Genomic DNA, 20,938 nt, shown 5'->3' with positions numbered 1-20,938 from the left:
TATCTTAGAAGCAAACACTTGTATCAACTGTGTGCATTGATTCTTACATGTTCACCTATTGCACTTGTTATATTGTTTTATGTTGACAATTATCCATGAGATAAACATGTTGAAGTTGAAAGCAACCGCTGAAACTTATATCTTCCTTTGTGTTGCTTCAAAGCTTTCTACTAAGAATTTATTGCTTTATGAGTTGACTCTTATGCAAGTCTTATTGATGCTTGTCTTGAAAGTATTATTCATGAAAAGTCTTTGCTATATGATTCAGTTGTTTACTCATTGTCTTTACCATTGCTTCGAATCGCTGCATTCATCTCATATGTTTTACAATAGTGTTGATCAAGATTATGATAGCATGTCACTTCAGAAATTATCCTTGTTATCGTTTACCTACTCGAGGGCGAGTAGGAACTAAGCTTGGGGATGCTTGATACGTCCCAAACGTATCTATAATTTCTTATGTTCCATGCTACTTTTATGATGATACTCACATGTTTTATACACACTTTATGTCATTATTATGCATTTTCAGGCACTAACCTATTGACGAGATGCCGAAGAGCCGATTCTGTTGTTTTCGTTGTTTTTGGTTTCAGAAATCCTACAAAGGAAATATTCTCGGAATTGGACGAAATCAACGCCCAGGGTCTTATTTTTCCATGAAGCTTCCATAAGACCGAAAGGGATACGAAGTGGGGCGACGAGGCGCCGCCACCATAGGGCCGCGCGGCCAGTGGGGGGCCCGCGCCGCCCTATGGTGTGGGCCCCTCGCCAGCCCTCCAACCCTACCCTTCCGCCTACTTAAAGCCTTCGTCGCGAAAACCCCAGTACCGAGAGCCACGATACGAAAAACCTTCCAGAGACGCCGCTGCCGCCAATCCCATCTCGGGGGATTCAGGAGATCGCCTCCGGCACCCTGCCGGAGAGAGGAATCATCTCCCGGAGGACTCTTCATCACCATGATCGCCTCCGGATTGATGTGTGAGTAGTTCACCCCTGGACTATGGGTCCATAGCAGTAGCTAGATGGTTGTCTTCTCCTATTGTGCTATCATGTTAGATCTTGTGAGCTGCCTATCATGATCAAGATCGTCTATTTGTAATGCTACATGTTGTGTTTGTTGGGATCCGATGAATATGAAATACTATGTCAAGTTGATTATCAATCTATCATATATGTTGTTTATGTTCTTGCATGCTCTCCGTTGCTAGTAGAGGCTCTGGCCAAGTTGATACATGTGACTCCAAGAGGGAGTATTTATGCTCGATAGTGGGTTCATGCCTCCATTGAATGCAGGACGAGTGACGAAAAGTTCTAAGGTTGTGGATGTGCTTGTTGCCACTAGGGATAAAACATCGATGCTTTGTCTAAGGATATTTGTGTTGATTACATTACGCACCATACTTAATGCAATTGTCCGTTGTTTGCAACTTAATACTGGAAGGGGTTCGGATGATAACTCTGAAGGTGGACTTTTTAGGCATAGATGCATGCTCTGGATAGCGGTCTATGTACTTTGTCGTAATTCCCCGATTAAATCTCATAGTAGTCATCGTGATATGTATGTGCATTGTTATGCCCTCTCTATTTGTCAATTGCCCAACTGTAATTTGTTCACCCAACATGCTATTTATCTTATGGGAGAGACACCACTAGTGAACTGTGGACCCCGGTCCATTTTTTACATCTGAAATACAATCTACTGCAAACTTTGTTCTTTACTGTTCTTCGCAAACAAACATCATCTTCCATACTATACATTTAATCCTTTGTTTACAGCAAGCCGGTGAGATTAACAACATCACTGTTACGTTGGGGCAAAGTACTTCGATTGTGTTGTGCAGGTTCCACGTTGGCGCCGGAATCACTGGTGTTGCGCCGCACTACACTCCGCCAACAACAACCTTCACGTGTTCCTTGACTCCTACTGGTTCGATAACCTTGGTTTCTTACTGAGGGAAAACTTACTGCTGTACGCATCACACCTTCCTCTTGGGGTTCCCAACGGACGTGTGTCTTGCACGCTATCAGTCAGCACAGAAAGAAGCTCATTCATTCCCTAACCCAGGAAGATGGCGTGATCGAAGGTCATTAGCAGCTCAGGTCCTATATTACATCGTATTATAAAGGACTCTTTGGCGCCACGGAGGAATCAGACATATCTATGGACAAGTCCAGGATTAATGATATACCCCAAGTGTCTCCACAAGAAAATGCGATTTTGACCTCTCCCTATTCTGAGGAGGAGATAAGAAAAGTAGTTTTCCAAATGGAACATAATAAGGCGCCTGGGTTCAGATGGTTTTCCAGCAGAATTTTACCAGACCTTCTGGGACATTATAAAAGAATATTTAATCGAACTGTTTATTGAACTCCGTAAGGGGCAGCTGGAGCTATTCCGCATCAATTTTGGTGAAATTATCCTACTACCAAAAGTCACAGATGCGGAACGAACTCAGCAATACAGACCAATCTATCTTCTCAATGTTTTCTTTAAAAATTTCACCAAGGTGGCGACTATTAGACTAAATTCGGTGCCTGGTCATGTGGTGATCCCGTCTCAGACTGCTTTCCTGCAAGGTAGATATATCTTAGATAGTGTTGTCACTTTACATGAAACAATTTATGAGATGCATCGCAAAAAGTTGAATGGGGTAATACTCAAAATCGACTTTGAAAAGGTCTACGATAAACTTAAATGGTCCTTTTTTCAACAAACACTCAGGATGAAAGGTTTTTCTGATGAGTAGCGTGCTCTGGTTAATAACTTTGTTTTTGGATTCAGTATTTCCATTAAGGTTAATGATGATATTGGTACATATTTCCAGACAAAAAAGATTTGAGGCAAGACGATCCTCTATCTCCATTGTTGTTTAACATTGTGACAGATATGCTTGCTATTATAATTGAGCGTGCAAAAGTTGATGGCCAGATTGAAGGGGTAGTTCCTCATTTGGTTGATGGGGGCCTATCCATCCTTCAATAGCCGATGACATAATTTTATTTATGAACAATGACTTGGAGAAAGCAAGAAATCGGAAGTTAATTCTTTCAGCTTTCGAGCAACTATCAGGTCTTAAGATTAACTTCCATAAAAGTGAATTGTTCTATTTCGGTGAAGCCAAAGAGGATGCCAACCTATATGTTGACTTACTTAGATGTGGGCTTGGATACTTTCCAATTAGCTATCTTGGTATTCCGATTCATTATCGGAGACTGGCATTGGCTGAATGGAAAATTGTAAAAACTTCAGAAAGGCCTGAGTAGTTGGAAAGGGAAATTATTATCCCTCGGGAGAAGATTAGTTCTCATAAATTCAGTACTCACGAATATGGTGCTATTTATGATATCTTTCTTCCAGTTGCCCAAAAGAGTCTTGCATAGATTGGATTATTTTCGATCAAGATTCTTTTGGCAAGGGGATAATGAGAAAAGAAATATTTGTTGACTAAATGGAGTGTTGTTTGTCGTCCAAAAGATCAAGGTGGACTTGGTGTCCATGATCTTGAAGTTAAAATAGGGCCTTGCTAGGAAAATGGATGGCCAGATTGTTAACTGAACAACTATTATGGAAAAAGTATGTGGGCTCAAAAGCAATATCTCATGTTCTTTGGAAACCAGAAGATTTACATTTTTGGGCTGACATTATGGCAACTAAGAAGTACTTTTTCCCATTCGGTTCTTTCTCCATCAAAGACGGGTCTGTGATAATATTCTGGGAGGACAAATGGTTGGGTACAACTACTCTTTGAGAATAATATCTAGCTTTGTAATATATTGTTCGACATAAGGGAGATACATTACAGAAGGTGATGGAAGATTCTGCACCTTCTATGTCGTTCAAACGTGATCTTATTGGTACCCGACTGGCTACTTGGAATGAATTGCTACAGAGGTTAGCTTCAATCCAATTGGTTCAGGGAGCCGATGAATTCCGTTGGAACCTTACCAAGAATGGCATATTCTCGGTCAGCTCCATGTACAAAGCTTTAATTATACCTAGTCAAATGATTGTCAATAATAAATTCATCTTGAAAATGAAAATATCGCTCAAAACGAAAGTCTTTGCATGGTATCTTTGCTGGGAGGTGATTCTTACTAAGGATAACCTTGCAAAACGCAACTGGCATGATTGTACAAAATGTGTGTTCTGTCATGAACAAGAGATAATAAAACACCTTTTCTTCAACTGTTGGGTTGCTAGGTCTATATGGTCAATCATTCAGATAGGGTCTACCTTATACCCACCTCGTAGCATTGCAAATATTTTTGGCAATTGGCTAAATGGGGTGGAAACTAGGTATAAAACACTTATTAGAGTGGGAGCGATTGCCGTCTTATGGTCGCTTTGGCTATGTAGAACTGACAATGGTTTTTAATGATAAAATTCTTCTCTCTTGCAGGTCGTTGTATACCGCTCTACGGGTTTGCTCCGTTCTTGGTCGCCACTCCAACAACTGGAGGACCACGACCTCTTTACGGAGGTGTCTACACGGTTAGAAAACACGGTCAAGGAGTTTGTTTCCCAACATGGGTGGTTGCATAACCGATGGATTGAAGCCAATGAAGCATAGTCTACTTGGCTCTATTTGTTTTCTTTATGATTCTGTTTCGTTTCAGACTTGATACTCGAACGGTTGTGCATCTTAGTTATGCAGAGGCTGAGTGTAATTCTTGAAACTTTTGAGTAATGAAGCGCCCTTTATTGAAAAAATTTAGGGCTCAGCCAATGCTTAAATCTTAAGTCACCCTTAAATATATGGCTCACTAGGCACGCTATAGAAAAACAGAAACCCTCCACGTGAAATTTAGGCGGGAAGTTTGCATGATGAATTCCATTTCAATTCGACACAATTAAAATTTAGGGCTGCTCATGCACAGGTATAATTACATTACATAAATTTGAATAAACTTTAAATTAACAAAACAAATTGAGCTGACTATCAAAGGCCTTCCATTACATGGGCGGAGTGCCCTCCGCACCATCATCACCGTCTTCATTGTTGTTTAAGCCATTGATGTTGGTCCCGTTGTTGTCGACGACGTTGATGATTCCCTAGTATTCCATTGACCACCGGTAGACGTTATCAGGGGAGGCCGGTTGCACTGTGGTGTGCTATGTGGTGAGGGGGTGGCTAGGACCTGCTCCTTCGGGTTATCAGGGTGGCAGAGGATGGCTCGGACCGAGAATTTTTCCATTCACTCCGGCGGAGAAGATGACGTTGTTGTTGGTACCTTATTCGGGGCGATGGGCTTTGGTGTTGGCTTCTTCCCCGTCTTTGGTCGATAGAGGAACAACTGCCCGCATGGAGGCAAGTGCCGCTGGGCGCTGGGCTCCTGGATCTCAATGCCCAAACCGGCGCACCATGAGGACGACCCCGCTGGACCCCCTTTGGCTTAGGGATGTATAGGGTAAGCCCGGATCAAGGCGTAATTGAACGGCGCGACGATGAGGACCGCTAGCGTTGGGAGGAATAAAACAACGAGTTTCCCGTCGAAATGGAGGATGACGTCGTCTCCGGCGGAGGCAACACGACACGCTGGTAAATGAGGACTTCGTCGAAGTCCTTGCCTCTTCACCACATCCACTGCATGTTCTTGTTCTTCTGCCCTAGCCAGCACAGGCCCTAGTAAGCATCGACTTGGACCTATCACGAGAAGCTGTGGCCAAACATATATGTTGGGCCGAAGGCTGAGTCGTCACGGTCCTCCTTGGAGAGGTCATTGCGGGGCAGGAGAGGATGAAGACCTCCAAAAGCCGGCAGGTGGGGAGCGCTGGGACATCGGACGTGGCATGCCAAGCGGCCGTGGCATCTACGCTGGTATGGGAAGCCACGTTGTTGCCGCTGCCGCGTGGGGAAGTGGTAGCACCCGCCTTGGTAACCCTTGACCTGCCGAGTTTCCCATAGGCGCGGCAAGCTTTTTAAATTGCATGCCTATTACTGGATGGCCGCTAGAGGTTTTCCACGACGCGACACGCCAATTCACGCGGTCTGCGTATAGTGGTGGCGTTTGTGGCCACGTGCACGCCACCGCTAGGTGTCTAACAGTGGCATGACGCAAACCTCAACACCAATTAATATATGGTCGGGTACACATGTGGGGCCCACTTCACAGTGGTGTTGGTTATACGTTCGCCGCCACTGGTGGTCCTTTAGTGGCGGCGTTTCGGTTTCTGCCACGCTACCCGCAGTAACAATGGCTTGGTAATAAGATGGCGCGCCACCAACGAGTAGTCATCTTAAAATGAACCCCACATGTCAAATTTTCTTACTCTATATTATTTGATGCTAATATAGATGTATCTAGACATATTTCAGTTGTAGATATATCAATTTTAGCATCAAGTAATAATATAGATGTATCTAGATATATTTGATGCTAATGTGATCGAAGGGAGTATTATTTTTTACAACCGTCTATGTGCACTGCGTGTCTCTCCTCTAGATTCCCGTCTCTTCCAAATTTCTTCACGAAAAATCCCCGAACCTGATATTGATTTTCCTAGCGTCACCATTCCAACCTCCAGTACGAACCCTTTGGATCCTTCACACAAGATCACTTTAATGCCGTTGGGATGTGATCAAAACAAGTTGTAGCCGTTGGAGTGCATGTTTGGAGCAAGTGAGAAATGGCCCTCCTAGCGAATGCACCATTGATGATTATGTGGGTACATTTTGTATCTCATAATGTTTGAATTACTTGTGTATATCACATTGTTTGAATTACTTGCTCACCAATGCATTGTTTTCTATGTACCATAAAATTGCAATGAAAAGATACAAGGACATGGCGGCTTCCAAGAAGAAGCCATTTGTGCTACAACATTGTTGGAGCTTGCTTCAGCATAGTGAGAAGTGAAAGTTGAGTGATAATGAAGCTCCACCAAAAAAGGAGCTTTCACCCAAAATGGATGATGACGAGAGTGACAATGAGGGCGGAAGAAACAAGGGCAAGCCGATGTCCGGAGGAAGGTGAACGACAAGGAGAGAAAGCGAAAGCTTGAGGGAGAAGTTGATGATATGGTGAAATCAAATGAAACTTGGATGAGGGGGCAATAAAAACAAACCCATGCTCATTGCTTACAAGAAGCTCGAAGAATAAAAAGCAAGATGGCAAGAATTCCGATAAGATGAGGCCCGCTAGGCGGCCTTTGAGGAGAGAAGAGTTCTTCCTGAGAGAAGAAGGCCATGAAGGAGCTCATGGCAGAGGAGATCACTACAATGATGATGAACCCAGCTACCATGGATGCATTGACAAGAGAGTGGCGGGAGATGGCTAGGAAGGACATCTTGGAACGAAGAAGGCAAACGACGCTTGGAGGTGGTAGGCATGCTCTGGCTAGTGGTGCGACTTCTTCCGGTTATGGTGGAGGTGTTGGCCGTGCTTCCGGTGAGCTCGGCGACAGCGGTGTTGCTTGATGCCATCTTCTTCGGCTTGATGTGACGAGAGTGCAACTTTTTGGATCACCTGCATTGAACATTGTCCATGTTTTGGGTCGCTTTGATTGCAACAAATTGGATGTAAAAACTATTAACTATTGAATCTATTGTCTGGCTATTGCCATATTTGCTGAAAAGTCTGAAAACAGCTGGACAAGGCAATGAGATTCAGCGCTGAGATGCCAGTCGCTCCTGACCCTGTTGTTTACAAGATACTGCTGGGAGTACAGTTTAGCAGAACAGCCAAACAATGTGATGAAAACTCTCGTCTTTCAGATATTTGGAATTAACCAAACATGCCAGGGACACAATATAGAATAATGATCAGGTTTAGGAAGAACGTGATCGGATGTCTGGCTTTCCAAGTCGTAAATCACCACACCACTCCAATCGTCGAGACCAAAACATTCTGCGTTTGTCAACGAAGGTGTTGTAAAGTAGATGCAGTTAGGCCTAAGCTCCGGAAACTCTCTGGGATGCAGGCATCTAGAATCGTTCAACCCAACAAACACCGCCTGATCCTGGAAGGCTGTGGCAGGACTCAACCTGACGAGCCTGCGCTCCTCGACGTCGACCTGGAGAACCACAACCTTGATCTTCCCACGGTGATCTCTTCGCCGCTGAGTTCTTATCTGCAGGAGAGCACCCCAGGGGGTGGACACCAGGAACCTAGTAAGAACTCACCAGTACCTCCCATCCCCGGCGGCGATGATGGCCTCCCTGCTCGGTTCTTCTTCAGTACTGAGATCCCACGCCTCGACCGCCCCACACATTGTCACCGCGTAGAATCTGCCGTTGTGGGAGACACAATCGGCATACAAATCCATGCCCTTCTCACTGAAGGTCCTGTTCTTGTTTTGCCATGGCATCTCGCTAACAAGTTGCCAGGTGCTCTCTCCTGCCCTCGCAAAGGCGACCTGATTGTTGCCGTAGATTGCCATGGCAATATAGTCGTCGCGGTGGGACGGATCGCATGACAGCACCACCTTCATGTAGAACCAGCAGCCACGGTAGTCACATTGAATAATATCAGTTTCCTTGACGCATCCGAGAGCAGTGGTAGGCGGGAGAGGGATGACCGCGAGCGTGAAGGGGTTGCAGAGCAAGAGACTAGAGAGCTCGTCGGAGGCGACGAGCCAGCCATGGGAGGCTCCGCACCAAGTGAGGTGGCGACGGCCCTGGGGCAGACTAACCTTGTAGCGTGTCTTGCCGGCGTCGAGAAGGTTCTGGAACGTACTGCTGCCTCTCGCTTCTCCAAGAACGCGGGAGGCGAGCCATGGTGTCCGGGAACGAGGAGGAACGCCGGAAGCCACCGCGGCGGAGCGCCATGGAGTGCAGACCGCTGCGACGGCCAGGGATTCTGGGAGCTCGAGGTGTTGCAGGATGCGGTCAACAAGATCCCAGGGAAGGTCTGACCAGCCGTTGCTAGCACGATGATCTTCTGCCATGATAAAGAAAATCCTGTTTTGATGTATGTATCATGTACCATAGACTACTTCAGGAGCACACATTATTGTATTCGCTGTTACCCTGATCAATATTGTAATCGGTTTCCATGCCAATGTGTCCAAGTCGTAGGTCGAGTCCATCACCTGGTCGTGTTGGTTCCAGCTACTCTACCTAGTTGTGTCCGTGTCTGGTTAGTTTATGCTACTGCCAGGTGTAGACAAAGATTTCTATGCTGCATGTTTCTACTGCCTCAACATGCCAGAATTCACAAACCAGTGTAGCATCAACCTTTCGTTAACATTTCAACACATAGATGTTCAATGGCAACATAAATGAACATTGTTACCATTTATTATCACACGGGAACGCAGACCTAAACCGGGAGGCTGGTGAGTTCAATATGCTTAACACCAAGTCCACATCCCATTGGGGCTGACGGCAATAAGAAAACTTGCAAACTCATAACACCCAACATAAGTACCATTATAAATAAACTCATCGAAGCAATCCAAAACGTTAGACATTCAACGTCAAGAGTAAAGGTGAAACTTCAAAACAGCAGGGTAACTTGACAAAGGTCTATGATAGGATAGGAGACAACGCTAGGCAGCAGAACTCTATCTCTATGGTGCAATCGACTTTCAACGCTTTCCGCCACCACCACCAAGCTTGGGACCCTTAGAACCCTTCTGCACGGCACCCTTGCCCTGTGACTTCTGGGACTTGGTCACCTCTGCCTTCTTTGCCTTCTTCTCATCCTTGGTCTTCTTGATGCGCTCCTTGATCTCACTGCATGTCAAGTTTAGTTAGAAGCTTGAATCAATAAAATGATTGAAAAGCAAAATAACAGCATCAACCAATATTAGAGAAGCAAGAGATGTCAGAAGATTTTAAGTTTCTTAACATGGGTTAATTTGTCCATCACTTTTAGCATAGAAATAGTTTCAAGTAGAGTAGAAACGGTGCTGGTACAAACAACTGAACATGGAGAATGTACCGGAGAGCAGCTTCTCTGGCAGCATCACGGACTTCTGGCTTCTCGGCCCTCTTCTTCTGGATAACTTCCAGGGTGGCACCAACAATTGATCGTGAGTATGGCTTCTTGGTGGTGCGGCGCCTCTTCTTCGCTGCTTCAGCGTGGATATCCTGCATTGACACATTGAAACAAAGTTCAGTAAGACATTTGATTAAGACATGACAGAATGAACCAGTAAGCCAAACCAATAAATAACTCACAGAAGAGGGAAACCACATATTATGAGCCTCAAGATTACAATAGGATTGGATGTATTTGGTAAATGTTTAGACATATATGCATGGACAGAAAAAGGAAGCTAGCAGCAGAATTGTATTGTGTACACAATTTATAAATAATGTAGCAAATGGTTGATCTACTTGACTAGGGTGGGAATTGCCCTACAATAAATGTTAACATGCTACTTATATACAACAGTAAGCTATCAACTCAAAGCATGTCAGCACCATTTCACAAGTTAAAGGATAATGCAGCAACAGCAAGGTAGAGATTGCTACTAGATGAACTAAGAACAAAGCAATTAAAATGTGGTACCTTCTTGTGCTGCTTCCTGTAAACTGCTGTCCAGGTAAGCTTTGCAGGCTTCAGCTTGTTGTGGTGGTAGCGCTTGCACTTTGAGTTGGCAAAAAGGAAAACCTGTAGCAGGAAATATCCAAACCAATAAGGAAAAATTTCCAAGTGTGATATTGATGATCTTCAGCAAAAGAAATTTACCTGCGAATCTGCACGGATGAACCTGATACCCTTCCCTGGGTAAATCTTCTGGCCGCTAAAACGGCAAAGCTCAGTCCTGTAAAGCAAAGAAAAATGATCTTAGCGCTGAATACAAACACAAAAATGTGCCACCAGTTTAATTACTATCAAGTAAAGTACAAAAACAGAGGTGTTCGCTAAAATAAAAGCACACGCGTTACTTACTTCAGAACCATCTTGGCAGCCTTGCAGAACTTACACAAGCTCCTGCCAACATTTTCCAAGAAAAATGAGATCAGAACAAACATTAGCAATTCATAAAGCCTTGAAGCAAGAAGTTTAACATGAAAGCACAATCATCTAGACCACATGGCAACCAACTTAGAACACAAACAAAACTGAAACATGAGTCAAGTTATTCTGAAGCATTTGTGTTTGAGATAAGTGATATAGGGCGACTACTGGCAGCAGAAAGTTTGTCAAATCGCTGCTGCAAAGCGGGTTCCCATGTCTATATTGCACAATTAATAATAATAGGCTACTGCGCAACCAGGACGGCTACCGTGCCTCAGTACTTGTGCTCTGACTCAAAATATCCTAAAAACAAAGAGAAACAAGCTCTGGCCGCTGCTGCAAACTGCGACTACTTGCGAATCACATGAAAAGGCTTAAAAATGGGAGATATCGGGCGACTACTGGCAGCAGAAAGGCGAGTTCTGTCTCTGCTGCAAAGCGGGTTCCCGGGTTTCTGTTGCACAACAAATAAATGGCAACTGCGCAACCAGAACGGCTACCGTGCCTCAGTACTTGTGCACTGAAATCTGGTTCGGATAATCAAATCGTAAGAAGGAAAAACAATGAACAGATTGATCTTGCAGTGACCACTGGCAGCAGAAACACAAGGTCGCTGCTGCAAACTGCGTACACATGTACATCTTGCACAGCAATGATTAGGTCACCGTAAACTACAGCAGCAGATGTGATTTCCGCCGCCCAGTACCTGTGCAAGATCTCACGAACAGCAGAGAGCTGGCTAATTAGATTCCAACAAAACAACTTGCGCTTTAGGTAATGGATGAACAAATCCAGATCACGGAATAGCGAAATATGCGTCATCCCATATGGTACTTTGCATCGGAACAAACGAAAGTCCACGCAAAATAGCGCCATCTCCCATACATGAAGGCGAAAGTCCACGCAATATAGCGCCATCTCCCATACATGAAGGCGAAACCCGACGAACTAGCTACGGCGAGTACCCGTTCCTACGATTCAAGAAACACAGCTGACCATCCTCGGATCAGAACCAAGCAGAACTTACAACGCGAACGGGCGAACTGGTGAACGAGTAGCGCGGCGGAAGGAGGGAACAGCGGGCGCACAGATTAACCTAGGAGCACGCGAGAGAGATGAGCAGGGGAGGGAGGGAGGGAGGGGGAGAAGAATGGTGGATACCTTGAGCGAGGAGGGAGGCGCGGCGGCGGCGGATGGGGGAAGTGAGGGAAGATGCGTGCCCTGGGTAGGGTTTTTGAGGACCTCGCGAGTGGGATGGGCGTCGAGTTGTTGGGCTAATGGGCCGTTCTCGGTCACTGGTAGGAGCCCACTGTTGCTGGACCGGGCTTTTCACTTTTGTCGTTTCTCTCCTTTCTCGTGCTGCGCGACGCCTCCTCGTGTTAGGTCAAAGCTCAACTATGATCGAATCTATATCTATACCTAATAATAAAGGGAGAAGCGTTTCCTCGGTTTGGTCCGTATGAGCTAAGGTTTCTGCCAAAAAGTTTCGTCAACGCTTTTTTTGGGACCGTTTTGCCCTCCCACCAATCTACATAATACATCAAAATGCCATAATACTCGTTCGTTTATTCTTTTCTTTTTGTCTCCTTCTTCTAACAGAACTGCTTGAGCCGCGCGACTCCCGCTGCCGGCCAAGCAAGTAGGATCAAGGGATGATTGAATGGTTCGACTGGTGCTCTCCTCCTCTCCCGTGCTTCTTCGTCGCGAAAATTGGTATCCGCACATCGCAACCATGCCCCTTGAGAAGAGGTGGGGGTTTGCTCATGTCGACGAGGGGAGGTTCATGGCGATGAGTTTGAGGCGGCGGCCGGCCTGGAGTTGGACGGCCGCACGAGGTGAGGGTGAGTCCCCTTGTGTCGAGGGCGCACGAAGGCAGGGGCGGAGGAGCTCGGCCACGGCGGAGGCCACGGGAGGACGTCGCGAAGTCAACGCGTCAAATCAGAATATCAGATGCGCAATCGAGCGAGCATCAAATCGAATCTTTGGCAACCGGAATACCTTCTCTCCTATCCGCGACTAGGTTCTCTCGCTCGGGCCGCTTCGGACCCCGCCAAGGATGGGTGGAGCCGCGGAGGGCCGGACGGGGCGAGCGCCGCACCCGGGTTCGGGAGGGGCAAAGTGGGCAGGCGTCGCGCATGGGAAGGCTGGGGATAAGAAGCAACTCGCGATTATTACAGCTCGAACTCGTGGCTGAGGATCGACTGCCGATTTTGAGCTCCCTGCAGCTCGTGGATGGGGTGTTCGAGCAATTTCGGCCAGACGGCCACCTCCAGATGCCGCCCCTGCCCTCCCATCCCAACGGAAATCACAGAAGAAAACAATAGCTTAAACTGAAACTTAGAGTAGCAGCATTCATACTACCGAAGAATGAATTATAACACTGTCGATAGCTGATGAAGATGCTGCTTGAAAGAAAGATGAGAGCGACATCTGCATCGAAGAGAACGGAGTTCGATCTCGTGCGCTGCTTCAGCAGCCTGCTCCGCCGCTTATGTGCTGCATGGAGCTCCTGCAATCCAAGCTACACTATACGTTCCATGAAGTTGTGGAGGACTCATAGATTGGCGTTTGCCTTACTATTGATGCAGATGTAGATGCTTTTTCCACGACAGTGTGAATCTCTTCATTATTTGCCCAAAGATCTGGTGGAGGTACTCCAAAACTTCGAGATGAAAGAAGACAGTGGCAAGCACATGCATCTAGCTGCATCCTGCGGGAGATAAGTACTAATTCGTCTGCATTCTACATCAGTGTTCTGCAAAATTAAGTTACAATCATCATAGTAGCTTGCTATTTACATATGCTGTTTGCTTAGCAATGCATGAATTTTCCCTTGAATACGTTTATCTTGTGAGTTCGTTTGTGGCTGAGTTTGCACCACGATGGTATGTGATTGTAGTTGTGGCGCGTTTCTTGCAACTCTTTTCGGATGGTGTCTAACATAGTAACATGCACATCTCTAAATTATCTTGCAGAAAGTGCAGCCGAGGAGCATAGTTTAAAGATGATGTGAGGTGTCTATGTTTCAGCTGCATAATTGGCAGGTTAAATACATTTCACCAATACTTGTTATTGGCTTCTTTATGACCAACTTTTTCTGACCGACTTTTTTAAATATATATAAGGAAATTGGATTTGGAAGAATTTATTCATAGGGCTACCATTCTACCAAAGTGCACTCATTTTGACCATTTATATGAAATTGCATTTTAGAAATAGGAGACATCGGTCTACTATTGCCATTAACCTCTTTCATCTGTTTGTGCAGATTTAAGAAACCAGTTTACTATCCGTGTAGCTACGTCGAAATTTGTTCGGCCGTAGCAACGCACGGGTTTTGTGCTAGTTATTTCTGAGCTTTGCATATACTCCGTACTTTTTTTTTTTATCGTCTACATCTATGCTGTGTTTCGTAAAAAAAGGAGTCTAGTTTTACCTTCGCGTTTGCTATTTTGGCAAGCCAAATCCTTTTTTTTTTTGCTGGGTCTAGTCGACAGCAAGTCTGCAACCTCGTGATTCTGGCATAGCGAAGCAAAGTTCGCCTCCAATGAAAACATAGGCGAATCAGAGCTTGCCGTGAGGCAGGGTAGTCATCAACACGATACTCAAAAGAGCATAAATTGAGAATTCTCAACCAGAGGAATCCAAGGATGAACCATTAGATCCAACTCCAACGGATCAAAAATCTACTGCATTTATGAACACTAGCAGACATTTTTATTTTAGAGCAAAAAGGCGATAGAGTAACAGTACATGGCGCTTAAAAAATATTCTTTGACGATTGCACTCACGGTTTCAGTATAGAACGTTTCAGTTACAACACATGCATATGATCACAATTCCTAGCACATAAGATACACGTGACAAATGACCCAGCAAATCCATAGTAGTGGAGACTCAGAGAACAAAATTTTACCATACACAAAAATGTTCTGGGCGTTCAGCTATCTCCTCTATGTGGATTTCCCCTTACTGCTTATTATTCCAATCTGGGGTAAAGTATACCCATGTGTAGACTCCACCCCCGCATTCGAATAGACACATCTGCTTTCAGCTAGCATCTTTGTCCGGTTCAGAACTTACGACGGGTAGGTTCCTTCTATACTGAGGAGAGGTCAATCTCCTCTCCAACGGCGTCTTCCTCTTGCTCACTACGAATCTGTTCACCCCCTTCCTCATCGGCATTATCGCAGGGAAGTCCTCGTCGGGAATGTTGACAAGATCCTCGACGTTGGTTATCTGTGCTGCCCTCCTAAACCATCTCTCAGCCTTAGCTTCCTCAGACATGTCCAGAGGATCAGGGTCCCTCACAGCAGAACCTTCTAAACTCTTTCCTGTATAACCTCTGCCTCCGTAACTTGAGTAGCCAGTTGCTTGGTTAGGGTTAGCTGAAGCACTGCCGCTACTAGCAGTGCTGTTATCTGGATGTGAACCACTCCAATTATGGTTGTTGCTGCTGCTCCAAGAATTGTTGTTGCTATTGTTATTACTATAACCAGGCGTATAAGACGGCTGTGCAGAATAGCCACCCCCATTATGAGTAGATACGTCTTGGCCCTCGTTGAAGCTCCCCTGGGAGTAGTTTGTATTCAAAGCATGGGTATTCGAAGTGCCACTGTATCGACCACCCGCCTCATGAGGTTGCATCTGCTGCTGATAGTTGTTAGATCTACCTGTGCCATCATTAAACCTCTCCTGGGAGTAGTTTTTGTTCCAAGCACTGTTATTCGAAGTCCCACTAGATCGATCACCCACCTCATGAGGTTGCTGTTGATGCTGATAGTTGCTAGATCCACCTCTGCCATCGTTAAACCTCCCCTGGGAGTAGTTTGTGTTCCAAGCATCGGTATTCGAAGTTCCACCAGATCCATTACCCACCTCATGAGGTTGCTGTGGATGTTGATAGTTGCCAGATACACCTCTGCCATCATTAAACCTCCCCTGGGAGTAGTTTGGGTTCCAAGCACTGGTACTTGATGTACCACTAAGTCGATCACCCAGCTCATGAGGTTGCTGTTGATGCTGCTGGTTGCTGCTTCCATCCCGTGTATTTCCACCTGTACTCAAGTTTTGCTGAGAGTAATTTCTGTTCCAGTTCTCATTATTGATGTTGCTACTTGCCTGACTGCCCATTACCTGTGAGGTGTTCAGGCTATTCCCCAAATTTCCTGATGAAGCATTTGTTTCCGGCAGCTTATCAGCCGATGGGGAACCTTCTGAAACAACTCCTGTATCGGGAGTACTTTCTGCTGGCGCATCTTTTTTGGCAAAATAATCAGGAGGAAACGGAACAAATGGGGTGAAATTGGAATTGTCTGCCTGCTCAAGCACACTGTGCCTTTTGTACTGTGGTGATGCCAGTGAGCGGTCTTTCTTCTTACTAATAACAAACCTGTTCTCGCCTTTCCTCATTGGCATAATCTCAGGAAAGTCTTCATCAGAAATAGCACTTGAAAGGTTATTTACATTGTCGAGTTCTGCAACTTTCTTGGACCATTTCTCAGCAGCACCTAATGATTTATCGACATCTCTCCTCTCAGTTGAGGCCAGTGCGACATCGGATGAACTACCAGTTTCCTTACTTATTTGGCCATCCATGTCTGCTTGTTCATTACTCTTTGTGTTCTGTGGCTTGGCAAATAGATCTGCAGATAGTGGCACAAAAGGAACAGGATCAATATCACTAAGATGGCCTGTTAATCTCTTGGGAGCACTGGCATTTACACCCCCATTGTCAGATTGATTGTTTGGGGAAGAAATAGATGTCGAACGCCCAAGTATCCTGTCTAATGTTTGACTAATCTTGGAGTCAGATGCTGGTGTTTGAGGGCTATTATTACCACTTGCCAATCTTCTCTCCAATGGTGTCTTGCGTGTGCTAACTACAAATTTATTGACCCCCTTCCTCATAGGCATAATCTCAGGAAAATCCTCATCAGCTGCCAGACTACTTAAATCAGCAGAATCGTCTAGCTGAGATACTTTGCTCAACCACCTTTCTGCCTTCTCGTCATTTTCAGCGAGTTTTCTCTCAATTTCTGATCTACCGGCATTGGGTACATCAAGAAGCTGTGCCACGCCGCCTAAACCAGCAGAGGCAGGATTTGATGCTATTGACGCTGGTCTTTTGCATTCACATCGTAAGCATGACAGGTTCCTCCCATAATTATAGAAGTCACACCTTGTTAAAAGGACAATATGAAGTCAGCCATCTCAAAGTATAGATGAATTTAAAAGCCAAAAAAAATCTTATAAGACAGCAGGTAAGAGCTTACTGAGGGCATTCCCACTCTCCACCAGTCAACATCTTTTTTGGCCGATGCTCATTACATTCAAGGCACCTTGCATTTCTTGCAAAGTTCATGAAGCTACATCTGTATATTGCAGAGCGTATTTAGAGTCAATATTATGAGAAATATGAAAGGTATGTTTCAAAACAGTCGTAAGGCGCGAAATGCACCGAACAAGATAAGCAGTTGTGTATTTGTTTTATATATGCAAGTTTTGTGGCTCTCTAAACAAAATTATGAGAAAAGCACAATAATTAGTTGTGATTTTGGTTAGGAATATTGATGAACAAATATACACATAGGTAACACAAGTTGAGTGTTAAAAGACTATTAGACAACAATAGCAGGATGCAAAAAGGGAAACTGATTTATCATATAGATGCACGCTTTGTGCAAAACTATTTGCTACAGCACAAAAAAAATGCACATGTTTTTAGCCATATCACATCTAGGAAGATTAGATACAGAATTGGTTGACACTTTAAAGTAAGGTGGTGCGGTGTGCAACTGTTCAATCAATAAATGAAAATCCAGAACAAACCTTGTGCAAATCCAGTCGCCTCGCTTCATTTCAACATTTTGTCCTAGTGGCCTAGAGAATCGTTCAGGTTGACCCAAGGTATTTTGCCCGACTGTTGACTCCACAAAACTGGAGGTGCTGGAAAGTCCACTAGAATTTACTAGCTCAGCCAAGATATTTCTCACAGCTGAATCAGTGAGTTCTTTGTCTTCCACATAGCTGTCTGAAGAACTATATGCATAACTTAACAAGTACCGAACAATGTCGACAGTTTCTGCTTTGACTGATTCCATTGCCTGGGAATACATAACACATCTTTAGTGTGTTGACCAATATAGTTTCGTCAAAATGCATAGCTGGGGTCAACAGTGTGAAGTGTAAACAGGTAACTGAAACCAGTTGCAAGGAGTCTTAAGAAATCAGTCGTTCCATACAGGATACACTTATGTGGATTATCCCCAACTATCCTCTTTTTCGACTTTTTTTACAAATGAAATAGATAGGAATACTTCTAGTGTTATCTGGAAAATGGCGAGTACCGACAGCTATCTGTAACCCTGACTCATGGTAGATTGAGACCCTCGTGAAATAGGAATTGATGTTAATGTAGCTTTTGTAATAGACCTTTACAATATATGGCTATAAATCGGTAGAGCACACATAGGTATTAACTTGAGCTAACCAAGATAATAATGTACTCCACAAACCTGATGATCACACATTTCTAAAATCTACTCTAACCTGCTAGAAACTACTCCACAAACCATTACGCGATCTGACCGACTTGCAGAATAGGTAAGAACTCACATCTCCCTGAGCAAGGTACTGCTGCAGCCGCTGCGCAGATGCCTCCCCATCCTTGAACAGAGCCGGTGCAGCGTTAGCCACCACAACCTCGACATCCTTCCTAGGGAGCGACCTGCAGTAACACCCAATTAATCAGCAACGCGGGAAACCCAGTCGGCCAGATGGCCAAGTGATTCCCTTCACCTGAGAAACTGAATTATCAATATTGATTCACTTCACCTGAGAAGGTCGGGCCGGTCACGGGCGAAGGCCAGGCATGAGGACACAGCGGACTCTGCCTCGGCCGACAGGCCGAATCCGGAGGCGACGGCAAGCTCGTCGGCGGCGGAGCGGACGCGGGCGGCGTAACCGGCGGCCGCGAGGCGGTCGACGAGTCGGGACCACTCCGGGAAAGGGGCATGGGGCTGTTGGGTTGACGACGCGGAGCTGGAGCTGGAGGGAAGGGGTGATGCTGCGGCGGCGGAGGTGGAGAGCGTGCGGAGGGGAGAGAGGGAGGAGAGCAGGAGTTGGCGGCGGGATGCCGCGGTGGGCGTGGAGATGAAGAGGGCGAAGGCGGCGGCGGAGGGGCGGAGACGGAGCGGGGAGGAGGTGAGAAGGAGGGAGGACAGCAGCCTGGAGGCGCCGCCCATGGCGGCGGCGGCGGCGGAGACCTGAAGAGGGGTCCTGAAACCTTGGGAATGGGCGGCGCAGCGGAAGCGGATGGTCGGGTTTAGCCGGACGGCACACACGGTGCGGCGCACAGCGTGTTGGCTGTTGAAGAAAAATATCTCGGCATGATCGCACGGCTAGGATTCGCCACTATTTTTCACTTGACTTGCCGTTTGTGTCCTTCAGAAGATTTTGAAACCTCAGGTTGCACAACTTTTTGTCGTTGCAATTCTAAATCCAATAACACAATTTGGTAGTTACACTTTTAAAGCGTGAAATCGTGTTTTTTTTTTCAATTTATTAGGGTATTTGGTTGTTTGCATATATTAAAGAGGTGAAATTTGAGCATATCCTTTTTCGCACCTGTAACACCATTAGTACTTTTTATTTTACCTGAACACCATTAGTGCTTGATCTAGTATGTTGCAAGCACAATGCACCTCCCGATCGATGCACGGCGGCACCCTTTGTCACAACTAGATAATTCCCCGCGCGTTGCTGCAGGATTTTTTTGCAAAATATTAGGATAATATTTGGTTACATGGAAGAGAAATAGTTTTAGTAATAATATGAGATCTCAATAAATTGATATAATATTTATTATATTTTATTATTATACATTATTCAAAATATATTATTAAATATAAGTAGCAAAAGATGGTGCAAACTTTATTTGGACCTTGAGAGTGTATTCTTTGTTGAGGTCAATTTGAATATGCTGGATTCCCTTCTTGATGGCATCCTGAGGAAGCTCCATTGTGTTTTTGTTCACGTGTGGAACGCATCCTTTTGAAGTGATACATATTAATATTTTCGTAGTATTCTTCATTTTTGCAATAGTTTCTCTGGCCGAATGATATATTGAGGGGGCAGATTTTTTTTTGGTGCATCAGCCTGCTTCCTGGAGAAAATGGTTGTATGTTGTCAAATATGGTAATCGAGCCAAGCTGGAAAAGCTTGCATGCATGTAGTAGCCATACCTGTTGCTTTCATGCAGATTGTTCATTATTTTCCAATAGAAAAAACGTTGTTCAACAAAAGGCAGTCCAGGGTTTTGGATCAAGAAAACAAAGATTCAGAATTAGCAGAAAAGATGCTACATCCAGGGACTTGGATGAATCAAATAAAAATACAAAATTAGCAACAAATCTTCATTTCTGCAATTCCTTTTGATTTTATCATGTGCTTTATAGGTTCACCTTTCCCTATGTTAAATTTATATCAAAAAAAGGTCCTTAATGAGAAGGTTTATGCAAATAACCTTATTTGTCTCTTCAACTTTCAGTCATATTCTTCTATGATTGCACATAGTCCTTACTGATGTACTATCATATCTTCTCATTAATTAGAACAACAAACGAACATTCATAGTTGCAGCAGGTGCCTTAAATATTAGAGTATCAGATATGGTATAGTTGAAAACAACAAATGATGACGATGCTAATTCTCTAAAAGCATAGCATTCACGTGTTAGCTCCATTCATTTTATTATCTGGGCATACAATAAACTATATGACCTAAGAGTTTTAAAATAGATGGTTTTTTAATTGTTTTGCCTTCTGTAAGATATTAATAATAGTCATCTCATGTAAAACAAACAGGGATCTGGAAATTGCTGATGAGACAACGCTGTGGCCTGCAGGTCTCTGCAAGAAAAAATATTCATTTACACTTTACACCATATGATTGCTGTTAGCTGCAAATACTAATCTCCCCTCTAACACCAGATGCTACTTCTGCAACTAATGACTTAAGAGCA

General features: G+C 44.7%; 2 protein-coding genes across 2 annotated transcripts; both read right to left on the bottom strand.

Moving 5' to 3' along the window:
• Nucleotides 1-9,353: 9,353 nt before the first annotated feature.
• On the bottom strand, nt 9,354-12,147 carry LOC124666722 (60S ribosomal protein L24). The gene is made up of 6 exons (XM_047204050.1): nt 12,076-12,147; nt 10,846-10,887; nt 10,642-10,717; nt 10,462-10,563; nt 9,889-10,037; nt 9,354-9,680 (listed from the first exon to the last, which is right to left on the bottom strand). The coding sequence occupies exons 2-6, from the start codon at nt 10,854-10,856 to the stop codon at nt 9,533-9,535; spliced, it is 486 nt and encodes a 161-aa protein (XP_047060006.1). The 5' UTR covers nt 10,857-10,887; nt 12,076-12,147; the 3' UTR covers nt 9,354-9,532.
• Nucleotides 12,148-14,653: 2,506 nt separating this feature from the next.
• LOC124660189 (zinc finger protein VAR3, chloroplastic-like) lies at nt 14,654-19,175 on the bottom strand. Its single transcript, XM_047197984.1, has 5 exons — nt 18,751-19,175; nt 18,532-18,643; nt 17,746-18,020; nt 17,190-17,288; nt 14,654-17,095 (listed from the first exon to the last, which is right to left on the bottom strand). The coding sequence occupies exons 1-5, from the start codon at nt 19,158-19,160 to the stop codon at nt 14,965-14,967; spliced, it is 3,027 nt and encodes a 1,008-aa protein (XP_047053940.1). The 5' UTR covers nt 19,161-19,175; the 3' UTR covers nt 14,654-14,964.
• Between the last annotated feature and the right edge of the window lie 1,763 nt (nt 19,176-20,938).

The sequence above is a fragment of the Lolium rigidum genome, chromosome 6 (assembly GCF_022539505.1).
Source record: "Lolium rigidum isolate FL_2022 chromosome 6, APGP_CSIRO_Lrig_0.1, whole genome shotgun sequence".
Taxonomy (NCBI): domain Eukaryota; kingdom Viridiplantae; phylum Streptophyta; class Magnoliopsida; order Poales; family Poaceae; genus Lolium; species Lolium rigidum.
This window is presented reverse-complemented; position numbering and strand designations above follow the sequence as displayed.

Bases quoted from the DNA above. Each gene is read 5' to 3' on its own strand.
- LOC124666722 (XM_047204050.1), bottom strand. The intron at 10,564-10,641 runs GTAAATTTCTTT...TTCCTGCTACAG, and splicing joins TCATCCGTGCAGATTCGCAG to GTTTTCCTTTTTGCCAACTC. The intron at 10,038-10,461 runs GTACCACATTTT...GTGTCAATGCAG, and splicing joins ACAGGAAGCAGCACAAGAAG to GATATCCACGCTGAAGCAGC.
- LOC124660189 (XM_047197984.1), bottom strand. From the start codon at position 19,160: ATGGGCGGCGCCTCCAGGCTGCTGTCCTCCCTCCTTCTCACCTCCTCC. The intron at 18,644-18,750 runs GTGAAGTGAATC...GTGTTACTGCAG, and splicing joins GACCGGCCCGACCTTCTCAG to GTCGCTCCCTAGGAAGGATG. The intron at 18,021-18,531 runs GTGAGTTCTTAC...ATGTATTCCCAG, and splicing joins AGTACCTTGCTCAGGGAGAT to GCAATGGAATCAGTCAAAGC.